General features: G+C 44.3%; 1 protein-coding gene across 9 annotated transcripts in view; it reads left to right on the top strand.

The window, feature by feature from the left end:
- Positions 1–1,352: 1,352 nt before the first annotated feature.
- ascc3 (activating signal cointegrator 1 complex subunit 3) overlaps positions 1,353–15,594 on the top strand; it is a 149,186-nt gene continuing 134,944 nt past the window's right edge. Inside the window, exons 1-5 of one of the 9 annotated variants that reach the window (XM_076889656.1) lie at positions 1,360–1,439; positions 1,773–1,831; positions 2,001–2,199; positions 6,838–6,988; positions 9,178–9,755. In XM_076889656.1, coding sequence (XP_076745771.1) covers positions 2,110–2,199; positions 6,838–6,988; positions 9,178–9,755 — 819 coding nt within the window. In that variant the 5' untranslated portion in view covers positions 1,360–1,439; positions 1,773–1,831; positions 2,001–2,109. The other 8 variants (XM_076889659.1, XM_076889657.1, XM_076889660.1 and 5 more) reach the window with 8 other exon arrangements.

The following is a 15,594-nucleotide window of genomic DNA, read 5'->3' as shown; positions in this document are numbered from 1 at the left end:
GGCCGTCTCCCTGTACAACTCCTCCATCTAACACACTGTGAACACTGCAATAGTTTCACCCTTTTTACACACACTCTTTTCTACTCTGAAATATTCTTGTCAATTTTCTTGATATTTATTTATAATCCCCTCTGTTAATCCTTGATATTTAATGGAGTGATCTGTATGTATTAGTGCTATTTCTTAAATCTGTAACTCTGCTGTAACATAATGTATTACACAGTATTTGGAGTTTAGTCTGTTACTGTTGCTATTTTTACCATTTCTTCTTGGAGCAACTGTAACCCACATCATTTCCTTCAGGATCAATAAAGTATTCTGATTCTGATTGTTTCAGGATGACCTGCCATTATCCAATCACACATCTGCTTACCTGCATCTTTTGCTCGTTTCTCTTCCTCTTCTTTTCTCTTTTTTCTAAACAGAGGACCTGATGGCTTTGAACTTTCTTGTCCATCTTCCATTGGTTTTAATTTTGCACTCCAGTATGAACACCCATCCCTCAACCCGAGGATCGCCACAACATAACCTAATAGACCTACACCTTAGTTCACAGATTCACTTTGTCTCAGGTGTATTTCTGGTAGCATGAGTACGAGTAATTTATTAATTAAGTAATTTATTTATTTATTTATTTTGCCAATGCCCGTGATGCCGCCCCCCACCACCAACCGCCCGTGTCGCCCGTATCAAAAACCACTACTGTAACTACTTATTGTGGAAAGTAAAAATTCAGGTGATTTAGTGCTCATTAAAATGTGCTCAGCATCAGGTCGTGTCATGAATCATAAGCTGGCTTTAAAGAATAAAAGTATCAGAATCATAGAGCGTAGATGGCAAAAGAAAGGAAAAGTCTGCAGACTCCAAAAACATGGACACGTACCTTGAACTGGTTAGATTTGTAAAGCTGATACGCTAGCTATTTTAAACCACTTCAAGGTCACTTTAAATCATTCAAATTTTATATGTAAATTCAGACTGTTATTGATGCTTTTACCTTAATTTTAAAGTGTATCTTTATTCCTTTTACTTTTACCTTAGTCTTAAAGTGTATATTAATTTCTTACTCTTTTTATATTTATTGCTGCCTTTGCACTGAATGAACTGGAGCCTCGTCGTCTCGTCTCCCTGTACTGTAGCAGAGAGGATACTAAAGTTTACTTTTCTTTTCAGGCGGAGACCGCATGTGCCGTTTACAAGTACTAACTCCGCCCATAAAACAGAATTCGGTGTGAGCTGGTGTTCGCTATAAGCGCACCTTCTCTGCTTACGCGGGCAATGTAGTCATTTTATCCATGCCCTCTATACAGCCGCTTGACATCTAAACTACAATACCCATAATCCCTAGTTTACGTGCACCTTGTGTTGACATCTGCCGGTAGCGTACTCACACACTGACTGTTGGACTTGTACGTGGCGCTTTAGGAAGCAGTTGAAGCGTAAGTTTCACGCTGTGAATGGTTTATAGACTCATCTGTCGCAGTTCCTGTTGCACTAATAGTGACGACAGTGTTAAAAGTGAGTTTTAAAGAGATGTAGCAGGCAGCATGACAGCCAGCTAGCAACGCGCATACTTAGCGTTAGCTTTGTGTGTAATAGTCGCGCGAGAACTTATAAAAGTCAGCTAAGGCGCGTGCATTATTCTTCTGTTGGAGATGTTTGTGTTAGCCACCTGACTTCCTGTAATCCGGGACCTTTCAAGTTCCCGGAGACAACATGCATCTGTAGATAAACCAAACCAGTCAGTTCACCAAGAAGTTTTTATTTTCCAGATCATTTCGTCCCAAGTGTCTCATTCACTCTCCCACGAACGCAGCCAGCCTGTTCACAGGTACCGTGACTACCATGACCACTGTACACGGACGGCGTGTTTGCTTCACAACATCAGTGGCTGTTGTGTCGCGACGCATAGGTCCAAAGCCCTTTGGCTGCTTTGTATGTGGAGTTGCTGTGGAGTAGAAACACTGAAGGTTCATCTTACTGTTGTGTTTGTATGTCAGCAGGTTCCAGGAGAACCATAGAGCCAGAAGAACCTAGATCCAGGAGAACCATAGATCCAGAAGAACCTAGATCCAGGACACCAGGTGTGTGGGGAGGGAAACAGACACGATGTCTCCTCCTCGACTCACAGGAGCACTTCGGTCCTTCTCCAGTGTCAGCAAGAAGGAGGACTTCAGCGAACAGCTCTATGATCTAAAGGTGAGACTAAACCGTTTATGAATGAATTGTGTTGATAATAACTTTTGTGTATAAGTGAGGTTTCCCGGACAAAGCAGCTGGTATACTAACAGACTGTCTTCATGTTGCTCTATAAAAAGAGTCAGAGCTCTGTTGAGCCCACTATTACTGTATTCTTGACGAGCAATTACTTAATGAATTTCTTCACAAATAACATTTTAATCATTAAAGATAAATTATTCATAACCAGCTCACAGATGTATCGATGTGTACTACTTACTATGAGTGCTACTCTTTATTTCTGGTTGATTTTTCTGAGGTATCTTTAGTGATTACTTCATCGTATCTGTTAGACCAGCGGTCCCCAACCCCTGGGCCTCGGACCGGTACCGGTCCGTGAGTCGTTTGGTACCGGGCCGCGAGAGTTGAGGCTCAGGTGTGAAATGTCTGGTTTTCAGGGTTTTTATCGGTTTTCAGCGTTATTTTGTTATCGTTTTATCGTTTACTCGGTTTTTCTGGGTCTTTTCACGTCTGTTATGAATAAACCTTTTTTTCGGTACCGGTACTAGTTTTATTTTGTTGTATTTATCCGCGACACCTTAAAGGCCGGTCCGTGAAAATATTGTCGGGCATAAACCGGTCCGTGGCGCAAAAAAGGTTGGAGACCTCTGTGTTAGAGTATTATTAGAAGGGGTAGGATACATTTTCATCTTAAAGCCTTCGAGTCAGAAAGTCTGAAAACTTTTTGATAAATCTTATCGTGATGGCTGGATCAGATGTCCCTGAACCCTCCCTTGGTTATGTTGCAATGTGCGCTCTGCTGAGAAGGTGATTGGCTGCAGACTCCCATCTCTGCAGGACCTGTACACCTCCAGGACACTGCGGCGTGCAGCTCAGTCACAGCTGACCCTTCTCACCCTGGACACAGTCTGTTTGACCTGCTCCCCTCAGGCAGGAGGCTCCGGTCCATTCGCACCAGAACCTCTCGCCACAAGAACAGTTTCTTCCCCTCTGCTGTTGGACACATGAACAATAACCGTATGACTGTCCCCGCCACTAACACATGACCCTACGCTGTGTCACTGCATCATTCCATGTTTGGCACTGATCACCACCTGCACTCATGTATATATCTTTCTACGTAGCACTCATAATTCTTATTCTCATGTATATCTCATGCACATATCTTTCTTTCTACATAGCACTTTAATTCTTATTGTCTGCACTGAAGCACCGCAGCAATTTCCTAATGTTGTAAACCTCAACATCTGGCAATAAACCCATTCTGATTCTGATTCTGATTCTGATATGCTGCGCTCTGTCCCACAGTTTCTCTGAGCTTCTCTCAGCCCTGCAGCGTCTGACTTTGGGTTGAGTTTGCTGGGGAAAGATTGACAGCTGTTTTGAGCATTCACATAATTTCTTCAGGGATTATTAAATTAATCTGATTCTGATTTCCACTCATGAATAATTTCTCCCACTGATGGACTTCAGATTATTTGGGAATGCCTTCACAGATCAGTGGGCAGTAACAGTTAAGATCAGTGTTTCTTCTTGGTTTTGTGCGAGCACACCTGAATGATTCAGACCAGTGAACTGCCACACCTGTGCTTTTATTCAGGCACCGTTGATGTTATTCAGGTGCATTTGATTAACATCACCTAGCTGCTGCTAACCCTCTGATTATCTATGCAAGCAGTTCTTAATACTTAGATTTTCACATAAAAAAATCTTACTGTTCTTTTGTTGTGCTCGAAGAAGTTGTTTCCTCGGCTGAAACTGTAGAGTTTGAATTCTCAGAAGAAGTAAATGAATCCATTAAAAGAGCTTGTGGGGCTCTAGAGCACGACTTCCATGTGATGGTTCAAACACAGAGCAGCCTTCCACTACAGTATAACATGTATGAGCTCAAACCAAACACCATGTTTGACAGCATGGTGTATTCCAGTGTTAGTTAAAGTCTGTCCATCAGCTCTGAGGAAATCCTGCGAGGATCTGATTGGCTGCTCACCGTTCACCAGTCAGACTAACAGTGTGTGTGCTCGTTTGTGTGTTGGAGCTGCCCTCAAACTGTGTGACTAGATCCAAATGAAAAGTTGTTCTTAGGATGCTCTCGAGGATGAAAGCAGCCATTGTGTTTGTAACGTGCAACCACGAGCTGCTGCTTTTTTTAGCCCTGTTGGAGAAAAACTATGTAAAACTACACGGGCATGGAAGTTTGACACGGCACCTACTGTGTATCTTGTAGTCCAGGCTGAAACTATCGCCCAGGACAAGCTGACATGTTGTTGTGGTCTCAGACTGGACAAAAGTCTGGGACAAACAAGAGGCTGAATATATCTGTAGTAAAATGAAACGAAAGCTCAGCATCTGTAATGAAAATTGAATGTTTCATATTTGATATCAAGCAGCTGATGTGATTTCAACATGTTTGTCATATGACAGAAATGTTGTAGCTGTGCTGTGACAGGCTGTTTGTGACCCAAACTTTTCTGTGGCTTCTGTTTGTTGGCTCTGCTGCAGACGAGGTGGCCCGTGGCCTTTGAGCGGCTGCTGATGGCTCAGAGTAGCAACCCTAATTTTTATTGAATGGATACAAAGTTTCCTGCTGCTGGTGGCGAGCAGTCATGTATCCCAGACTTGACAGAAGAGGTTAAGAATACAAAGTTACTGACACAGCAGGGAAATGTTTGTCATTTCTGCTGTTGGAAATAAAACATAAACCAGTTTTTGCAGATTCTTTTTCTAACAACTAAACCTACAAACAAAAGTCGTCTTTTCTGCAGTGAAGATGCTATTTTCATACTTCCCATCTGCATTTAGGATACGGGATCTTTTCTTACTGAAACAAATAAGGATCAAGTACTTTGCTAGAGGAACGAGGTCAGCTGAGGTGCTGTACGCTCACCTTTACCTGCCAGCTTCCTGTCCTCTGCTCACTGATGACTTCCATATATTTGTGTCCATGTTTCCTTTTCCCTGCCAGTCAGCATTACTGTTTGTAACTGAGAGGTGTCCCTGCTTTTCTTTAGTTTCTCAGATCAGCTCCTTGTGTTTAAAATGAAACTGAGCATGCTATTCAACCACTGATCTTCAGCTAGCTAAGCTCTCGTTAAATCCTCTAAGCAGAAAGTGTTTCTCCGTGGAAAAGCAAGCTGAAGGCAGCCCAACATTATCTCTCAGCTTTGGAAGACGTGCAGATGCTGATTGTAACGGAGTCGTTATGTTAATGCTTGTTCTGACCTCCTGAGCGCTGAGCGTGCATGAAGAGTCCACAACACGTGTGAACTGCACTGTTCTGGTGTCAGTGAAAAAGCAGAAACAACGAGCATTATATTAGCAGTAAATGAGATCAGCACTGACCAGTAGGGCTGCCACAATCGATTATTCTGATAGTCGATTAGTCACCGATTATTTTTGCGATTAGTTGACTAATCAGATCATCATCCATTGGACGTAAAACTACAGCTTATTGCACCAGCAGCATCTGCTCTTATATAACTATCATTAGCTTACAGCTTTAAGTGTTTACGGTCTGTGCTAACTAAAAATAAAGACAAGATGATAGTTTATTACATTTTAATGAAATCTGCAGATTGTTTGAAGTTTAATAAACTCCTTTCTATCTAAAATATAACAGGACACCGGAGTAAATTCTCGAGCATCTCACACTTCTGATGATCAGCTGTCTGCTTGACGTTTATTCAGCTGTGTAAAAACTATAACTATAACTGATTTACTCAGGAACAAATAAAATACTAAAAAAAAGCCAAACAATAACATGTTTAAGTTATCTAAGTGACTTATATATCATGTTTAACCTGAGTAGCGAAAGACGGCGGTGGGTTTGAAAACGATTTGCCGGGAGTCCGGTGTTCTCACGGCTCTAGTTAGCCTTGCCCCCGGCTCGCTATCGAGCTAGTGGGTAACAGACGTCTCCGAAAATGTGGGAGCGCTTTTGAAAATATGTTAAACGTTTATTTTGTGACCCAGAAAGAATAATAAGAGTAACATTAAAACTAACTAGCTGCCGCCATTGTTGGAAACTGAGCTGGGCCGCGCTATGAATTCTGGGACACAGCTTCTTCTTCTGGGTTTAACGGCAGCTGGCATCCTTGTACATGCAGTGCTGCCATCTTCTGTTTCACTCCGTTATTACACTCTTAAATCCTGCTACTTATTCCTGCGTCTTTTGGGATCTTACAAAGCTTCAAACGACGCGTCGACTATTAAATCAGCCGTCGACGATTTTGATAGTCGACTAATCGTGACTAGTCGACTAATCGTGGCAGCCCTACTGATCAGTAAGCATGAAAACAAACAGAGCTGTTCCATATCACTCACAGTGTCATCGGCTTTTAGGTGAGTCGACCTCGTACTGACAAAGGTTCAAACAGTGAACCGTGGGAGTGGACCCATGATTCAGTCTCTGTTGATGAACCCTGCCCACAGTCAGTAAACTGGGCCTGTGTAATTAATAGTATAGGTTCTCATATGCTCAGTGAAATATAATAGAAATACTTTAGAAATACAGTGTTGTTAGTAATGCACAGGCTAAGTGCTGTTAACTAAAGGTGGTCATTTCCAGATACTTGTGATCAGAGCAGTGAGTGCTGCTCTTCTTGAAGTGTAATTGCATCTCTCTCTGTGACTCATTAGGCCAAGCGTCTGAAGAGACAGGAGCTGTTTGCCAGAGAGGGCCTGACGTGGCAGAAGATTGTCCATTTCTGCACCGAGCATCAGGACAAAAGTCAGCAGCAAGCTGCCAGTCAGGAGCTGAAGAGCCTGCTCCTGGCAGCCAAACAGATGGGTAAGGAGGCACACCTCAGCTGTAACTCGTGTTTGTGTGAAGCTGGAGAAGCGTTCATGAAAACCTCAGAATGCCTGTTTCTGTTTATACTCATTAAAACCCTGAATAAAGAAGGGCGGGGCCAAAATGACATCATGCAGTGTTGGTAGGTTATATTTGGGGGAATTCTCTGCAAAAGCAACATGGAAGATTTTGCAGGTAGTTTTAATGGCTGTACTCTATCAGCTGTTAATGTGATCATGTGGTTATTGTACTGTTCACACGTCTTCCATGTGAAGGTTCAAACACAGAGCAGCTCAAACCAAACAGCATGTTTGATGGCAGAGTTAAAGTCTGTCCATGTGTTACTGAGCTCTGAGGAAACCCTGCGAGTATCTGATTGGCTGCTCACCGTTCACCAGTCAGACTAACAGTGTGTGTGCTCGTTTGTGTGTTGGAGCTGCCCTCAAACTGTGTGACTAGATCCAAATGAAAAGTTGTTCTTAGGATGCTCTCGAGGATGAAAGCAGCCATTGTGTTTGTAACGTGCAACCACGAGCTGCTGCTTTTTTTTAGGCCGTTTTAATTGGTTTAAATCCTTTTCATCTGTTTTCACTTTGCCTCTCCAGCCTTCTTTGCTCTAGTCTGCCTCTGTCCTTTTGACATTTTTTCCTCTAATTGGACAATTATGCTGCATTTCTTTTCTTTTTTTTAAGTGCAGTTCTGCTAAAGTATGAATTGTTTGGAATAATATTTAAATGAGGTGCAGGAACAGTTAGCTCGTGTTTGGCCTTTCCTGCTTAGAGCTGCCGACTCTTTCTAGCACTATTAATAGTGCTGTGCACAGATTTAATGGCCATATAAAGCAGTGCTGCTGTCTAGGCACAGCTAATGGTAATAGAAAGGGTAAAGGTGATTGTTGCAGCAATCCTAATAATCGTCATCATTAAAATGATAATCATTACATCCATTTTCCCTTAAGATGGAAATTCTCCTTTCTGCCAGTGTTTGGGCCACACTGGGTTTCAAGGAAGAAAAGGAAACCAGGTCCGTTCCTCACAGGGCAGCTAGTGTTTAATGAATCCTGTGGGTTATAAACCTCACGTGGACGTTACTGACAGAAGCTCCGGTCATGCTAACAGCTGAAGCCAGTCGACTGATACTGCTGGCAGTATGTGACTGCTGAACAACATCATGCATTTAAATGAGTCGATTGATTAGTGACTGCGTCCTTCTTTCCTGGCATTATTGGCTTTTTATGACTTGACATTATAACAGAGTTCATGTAGAAGGTAGAGTTTGGTGTTTCTCTGGGGCAGGTACAGGAACATCCATGGGTTTCTGGACAGTGACACACTTTTAGAGTTTTACTTCTGTATACTCGAACAGTTGATTTGATTGCAGTGCAGCGTGGACACCCAAGTCTGTGAATGCAATGACTCGAGAACGGGGCAGCTTTGATGAGTTCGAATCTCAGTGACTTCAACCCTCGGGTCGGGGTTTTTGAAAATGTAGTTGTGCCACAATCTTGGGCGATCGTGGCTCAAGAGTTGGGAGTTCGTCTTGTAATCGGAAGGTTGCCGGTTCGAGCCCCGGCTTGGACAGTCTCGGTCGTTGTGTCCTTGGGCGAGACACTTCACCCGTTGCCTACTGGTGGTGGTCAGAGGGCCCGGTGGCGCCAGTGTCCGGCAGCCTCACCTCTGTCAGTGCGCCCCAGGGTGGCTGTGGCTACAATGTAGCTGCCACTGTAGTCACCAGTGTGTGACTGGGTGGATGACTGGACGTGTAAAGGACTAGTAAAAGCGCTACAGAAATACAGGATATTTACCATTTGTCAGTGTCATAACTCAGGCAGGAGGCTGAGGGTAGAACTGGCAGCTGTGCTTCGAATAGTTGGATGTGCAGGTTTGTTGCAGTTGGGAGCGTCTACAGCCAGGTGCAGTGTTTGCTTCCACGAGAAGCTCAGCCACGCCTTTGCTGCAGTTGCCTTCAGTTGTTGCATGTTTACAGGTGTCTCTACCTTCAGTTCGTCTCGAGTCTGGAAACCTATTTTGGGTTGCAGTCAGAGTTCGATGCCTTTACAAACTCTTGGTTCTTGCAAATATAAAATGACCAAAGTGTGTTTTTGTTCAAACATGTGTGGACCTAACTGTAAATTCTGTGCATAACGCTGCAGTGCTAACTGTGGTGTGCATGTGCTTGTTCCACAGTGGCTTCTGAACTCGGTCAGGCGGTGGGTGAAAGCGCAGCCGTGTTCCTGTTTGAAACCTTCCACAACAAAGACCACGTTGGTACAGAGGAGACTCGGGCCATCAAACACATGTTCGGTCCCTTTCCATCATCGGCAGCTGAAGCGTCCTGCGCCTCTGTGGGTCGACTGGTGGCTTTGCTCGGTGACTCCCGAGTCGAAGACTTTATCCAGAGCCAACGCTCCTGCCGCAACCTGGACCGAAGCGCCGCTTTTGGGCGCAACATTGCTTTCTCACATGACGGTTACACACTCGACCCACTGGAGGGGCTGCCCTTCTCCGGTATCCAGGAAGAGAGTGCCAGCTTGGATTTCATCAACTTTTTCAACAACCAAAAGAGCGGCAAGAAGGGCATCAGTGAAGAGGCTCCGTCCAGTACAGGAAGCCCCCTGACCCCGGGGGATGGCTCCATCCTTAGAACAGAAGTAGATAAATATCTGTGTGGAGGCAACATGATGTCATCCAACCCAGAGGAGCTGTGCACGTCTCTGTTTGAAATGCTGGCCTCACACAGGAGCAACGATGAGCTGCAGAACGAGGTCTGTACCACTGGTCTGTTCGTATTAACCCTGAAGGTTAGGTCAATATATAACATGCGCATTAATAGAAGTCACTGGAAAGTAAGGAACTCATTTTATGCAGAAGTGTTGACTGAAGTTGGTGTTTCAGGGTTGTTTTTGTCCTCACACATCATCTTCACATCATCAGAAATCAGTGCCTCTGTCATATTTAATATCTGTCTGCACTGTTTCTTCATGTGGACCAATCAGATTGTTTGTACAGATTCACCAGTGCTACAGCGTCTACACTGGTTGTTATGGTAACTTGGCTTTGCAAACACTCAGGAATAGGACATGCATCATCCTGCCCTAGACCATCTAGTACGAACCCCACCTCTAAAGCACCATCTGCTGTCATGTCGTCCTGCACGGTGCTCAGCTCGTAGCAGGCTTGGAGGTCATCCATACGCTTGATTATAAACCTGACAGACTGTTGTGATGCTTTCATCACTGCATTTCTGTGAAGTTTGACCTCTCCCACTGTTATGTTTATTGTTGTGCAACATCTATTGATTCTATCACGCTGACCTTCAGCAGCACTGGAGTTATCATGTCCTGGCTGTTAAACCATACTTGGCCTTTACCTCTGCACATTTCAGACTTGTACATTTTGACCTTCAGTGGCAATAAAGACCTGGAAATATTAGGAGCCTAATGTGCACACAGTTAAGACCATAAGGAGAGATGTACCAGTGCTGCCAGTGCCTGACTAGGGTTTGTTTTTCCCACCGTGTGACCTGGGACACTGATTAGAACTATTAGAAAATGATAGCAACAGTGTTACAGTAAATTCACCAGGTAACAGGATGTGGACCCTTTTGTCTTTCACTTGTATCCATAATTTTCCTGATAACTGCTTTGATCCTTTGCCCATATCAAGGCTCTTACTGGGGCTGCTGGTGTGTGCTTGGATATGAGCTGTGAACACACGGAGCTTTAGCTGTAGGTGTCAAAGGGATTTCAAGGTTTGATTGTGTTTGTTGTTGTAAGGTTTTCGTTGTGTTGCTGTTCTCTTTGGTCACAGGTCGAGGACATTTCAGTCCCTCTCTGTCCACAGGTATTTGAACACATCTTTGACTGTGGTGCCAAAGAAACGATGCATTCAGTGCACGTTTGGTGGTGTTTGTTTTTTAGTAGATTCTGCAGTGAAATCATCTAAATGATTAGTATAATGAATACGCGTGTTCACACCAGGGCTGTGTGGTCTGTTCTTCGTTGAGTGCAGACACAAACACCCTTTGGAGACGTAGTGTCGGCTCCAGTTTAACTCCAGTGCTGTTCCTTCATATCGTGAACATGACCACAGTAAACACACTGTAGGTGTGAAAATGGCTGTAAATATTCACTTTGTCAAATCAAACGTATATTTTTGGAATTCTGTGATTTAACGATGATGAAAACAAAGAGTGGAAATGAAACCTGAGCTCAGCGGTGATGCAGATGATGTGCTGGTGTGTTCAGTGTGGCAGGGGTGCACTTGTTGCCGTGCTGTTAGCCATCAGCTGTCTATTCTGAAGCCAAGAGAAGGAAAAGTGTTGCATCAATACAAAGGTATTTAGAGATAGTGATGAACTTATATTCACAGTTTAAGGAACAAAAGCAAAGTGTTCCTCGGGAAAAGCAGGATGAGTGTAAAAGCAGTGACTGCCATCAGCTGTGTTTCTTCTGTCAGCAGCTGAATGATCACTGCGTGCTGCTGCGCCTCTTCATATTTGCCTCAGGGTCGTCACCACAGTAGAATTTCAAACTCGGCTGCATCACAGGGAAGATGTTTACCTCTGCAGCTACACCAGTGTTGGTGAAGAAGTCCTTTCTTAGTCAACTTGTTCATTTTCACCATCGATCGTGGTGATACATTTTACAACCTACTAATAAATGAATGGGTGAGCAAACAGCACAATACCTAACATGCACATATTTTCATTATTGTAGAACAAGAGTTAAGAAAGTTAAAATATAGAAACGTCACTGTCAGCCGTGCAGCTGGCTACAACCAGACGACACATCAGCCTGCAGCTCTGCATCCTCAGCTGTGCTGTGCAGGCCTGAAGCCCGTCCTGTTGGTCTGCTGTTCACTTTATCTCATGCTCTGGACTCAGCTGTGGTGCACCCACTGCTCTGCACATCTGGTTCTGCTCTGCACATCTGGTTCTCTGTGTGTCTGTAATCCACTTTGCCTTGGTTCAGTATTTTACAGCCACTGTGTTAATGATAAACGATGGAGGCTCTCAGGTCATTGCTTATCTTGGACAAAACTGTTTAATACTTCAGTGTTGATGAAACTGAAGCTCTACGGACACGTTTAAATTCCTCCTAACATGAACATGAAGGAGCTGTTAGTGAGCGGCGGAGCTGTGTGTCCGCCTCAGTCATGTGCTTCTTTCTTTTCTGAGTCTCATTGTCAGACCAGTAACATCTGGATGTGACTAAATTTGTACTGCAAAGACTTTGTGTGCTATTGTGTAGAGTTTAGACTTTGACCGAGCAGCTTGTTGTGCTGAACGTCTGCTCCATGGAAACATTATCCACATCCTGGAAAGCATACAGTCACAAAATAATCAGCATAGCTGATGTTCTTTAAGCATAAAGTGCAGCACAGCATAAAGCATAGAGTGGACACGAGGTTTGTGAGTGCAGTAACTTGAGCTCGACACCACAGCTGTGTCTGCTAAACTGTTTTAACCTTCATTTACCCACAAAGTTGATTCTGTTCATCTGGAGTAACGTTCGTCACTCATCAGCTGACTTCTTCAGTCCCAGCTGACTGCAGGTTTCCAGCCTTATAAGCAGGACATTTAAACAATGACTGAAACCAGCAGCAGTGGCTGTGAGGTTCAGGATCATAATATGCAATAATTGTATAACTGTCATGACCAGTGATCACAGAGAGCTGGGGAATGGTTCCTCAGCTCTCTGCAGTCTGAAAGCTCCACGTCCAGATGAACAGAATCAACCTTTGTGGGCTTTCTTGCCTGGATGATTGAGCATCAAGACTGCCCTCAGTTAGTTTTTAGCTCTGCCGCTGACAGACAGCTCCACCTCAGTCTAAGTGGGAACTGTTGTCTCTCAGTGAACTTCAGTGAACCAGGATCAGAATACTTTATTAATCTCTAAGCACATTATGTGGGTTACAGTTGCTCCAGGACAGTAACAGACGAACTATTTAAACAATGCAATATGTTACAGAATTTTCAAATGTAAGAAATCGCACCAATATTTACAGATCACTCAATAATAAATATCAAGGACTAACAGAGGTGATTATAAATAAATATCAAGAATACTGAGATGATTTGCTGTGTCATTCTGTGGTGCATTATGGGTAATCTCAGTCTCTCACTGAGCGTGCTCCTGTGACTAGCCAGCACGTGTTTTTATATTTGTATTTTATATTTTTGACGTAAGCGTTGTATGACGTGGTGAAACAGCAGCCCTGAAGAGTGACAGCTGTTTAAATGTCCAAACACTGGAGTGTAAGTTTTTGTGTGAGGGATTTGCTGTGCAGCTTTGGGGTTTGTTTGGATCTACATCTTCCTGTGTAAAGCAGATTAGGCTGCTCGTTGCACGGGTCTGTTTCTCACCCTATTTGAACCTCTAATTTGCTATTCTTCACATTCTTATATGAAGCAGGAAACCATTTTGTGCCTGTGGATTTTCAACACTTCACTTATATGTCCAGGCTTTCATCTGCCCCTACCCCACAGCCCTTCTATCAATTTAGCACAGAGTCAGAATTGTACAACTTCAGCTGGTTCCAGTTGCTTCCAATGTTTCTCACGTAGTTGACATTTGGAAGCCAACTTTCCCACAGACATCCTCAGGTGTAGACTGCTGTGTGTGTGTGTGAGCAGAGACACACACGGAAACACACTGTGAGAGTGCACCTGCAGGCTCTCTATGCATCTACCTCTGTGTGACTCCAAAGTCAACACTAAAGTTTAAAGGCTTTGCACTCTGTGGCATTAAAGCCAACAATGGAGAAACTCGCTTCTTATTATTTCTCATTGGTGACCTTGGATTGCTGACATTTTGTGGTGGGTGCTGAGTGCAGGCGGGAACCGCGGACTGCAAAGCCATTTAGTTACATACAGATTTGGTCATGTCATTTCATAGTGAGGGGAGTTCAGTACAGTAGCAGGGAGATATCTCAGAAACTTTACATCTTTATAATTTTAAGCTTATGTTGACTTCTTCCATTATCAACTGGTTTTCCATTACAGCTGATTACCACCTAATATGCGTGGTCATCGTCATAGCAACGCGGCCGAGTGTCCTGTGACGTAATTGGTATACGACACAAACCATAGAACAAAGATGGAGGTGGAGGCGATGATACACCTGCTGCTCGCTCTGTGGCTTTTCGTCACACTCGGGGACCACGCCGTTGGTTTTGTAGCCGTCTCCCTCATCGCCGGGTTTCAAAAATGGTGGTTTTGATTTTTGTGCATGAGACTCTCTCATGTCTCATCGAGTGACGCCACTGACGAGCCAGTTGCTAGCATGCGGTCTGACAACATCACATTTTAGTACCTGCTCGGATCGCTTGGAATCCTGGCTGTGCAGGAACTATTTTAGTACCCGGTACCAAGTACTATGACCTAATGAAAACCCCGAAAACTGTGAACAGTCGATCCGAGTAGGTACTAATGGAAAACAAGTAGGCCTGCAGAGCGAGAGCGAAGTGCTCTAATAGGGTGTTATGGTACTACAAGGTCATTAAGATAAGATGGGGCCTGATTATTTAAGACCTTGTATGTGAGGAGCAGGATTTTGAATTCTGGATTTAACAGGAAGCCAAAACAGGAGAAATCTGCTCTCTCTTTCTAGTCCCTGTCAGGACTCTTGCTGCAGCATTTTGGATCAGCTGAAGGCTTTTCAGGGAGTTTTTAGGACTTCCTGATAATAATGAATTACAGTCGTCCAGCCTGGAAGTAATAAATGCATGAACTCGTTTTTCAGCGTCACTCTGAGACAGGATATTTCTAACTTTAGAGATGTTGCACAAATGGAAGAAAGCAGTCTTACATATTTGTTTAATATGTGCATTGAAGGACATGTCCTGGTCAAAAATGACTCCAAGGTTCCTCACAGCGTTACTGGAGGCCAAGGTAATGCCATCCAGAGTAAGAATCTCGACCCTGGAAAGACGGTTGATGTTTGTGGAAAAAGTGTTGGGCTGTCGCACAGCATGACCCTCTCCTTTCCAAGTCTGGAGCCCTGGCTTCGTCCGAGTCTGAAGACGAGGATTATCTGGTTGATGTCCCCGCAATTAGCTGGGCTGACCACATGGAATATGTTGATGGGTTAGCCGATGACGAGCCGGAACCATGCAGGAGCGCTGACGGGCTTCAGCCTGGGTTGAACTCTGCAGCGCTCCCCAGTAAGACGATGATGTGCTGGACATCGGCCTGGACATCCATGGTTTGTCAGAGGATGAGCAGGAGAGCTCATTGTCGGCCCAATGTGCCGCTGCTGCTGCGCCGGTCGGCCACGATGATGCCACTCTTTTCTCCCTGTTTCGCCGTGCTGCTGAGAAGCTGCATGTGACTGGCCCTCTCCTCCGCCAGCTCATGTTCCCAGACTTTGTGTGCGAGCTAACAGCATCATGGGACAAACCTCTGTCTACCTGCGTCACTATGCCCGGCTATGGACAGTCCATGGAATTGGACGGCGCCGAGGGGGCTGGCTTAGCTAACCCACTCCTTATGGAGCCGTCTCTGGCTGCTTATCTGACCCCGTCCCATAACCATGGTGTCGGCGGCCCCGCAACTCTGCTGTCCAAGTACGGCAGATTCTCTGCTTTGCAGCTGGAGAAGAT

The sequence above is a fragment of the Maylandia zebra genome, linkage group LG11, assembly GCF_041146795.1.
Source record: "Maylandia zebra isolate NMK-2024a linkage group LG11, Mzebra_GT3a, whole genome shotgun sequence".
NCBI classification, from domain to species: domain Eukaryota; kingdom Metazoa; phylum Chordata; class Actinopteri; order Cichliformes; family Cichlidae; genus Maylandia; species Maylandia zebra.
The sequence above is the reverse complement of the archived record's forward strand: the minus strand, read 5'-3'. Positions and strand labels throughout refer to the sequence as shown.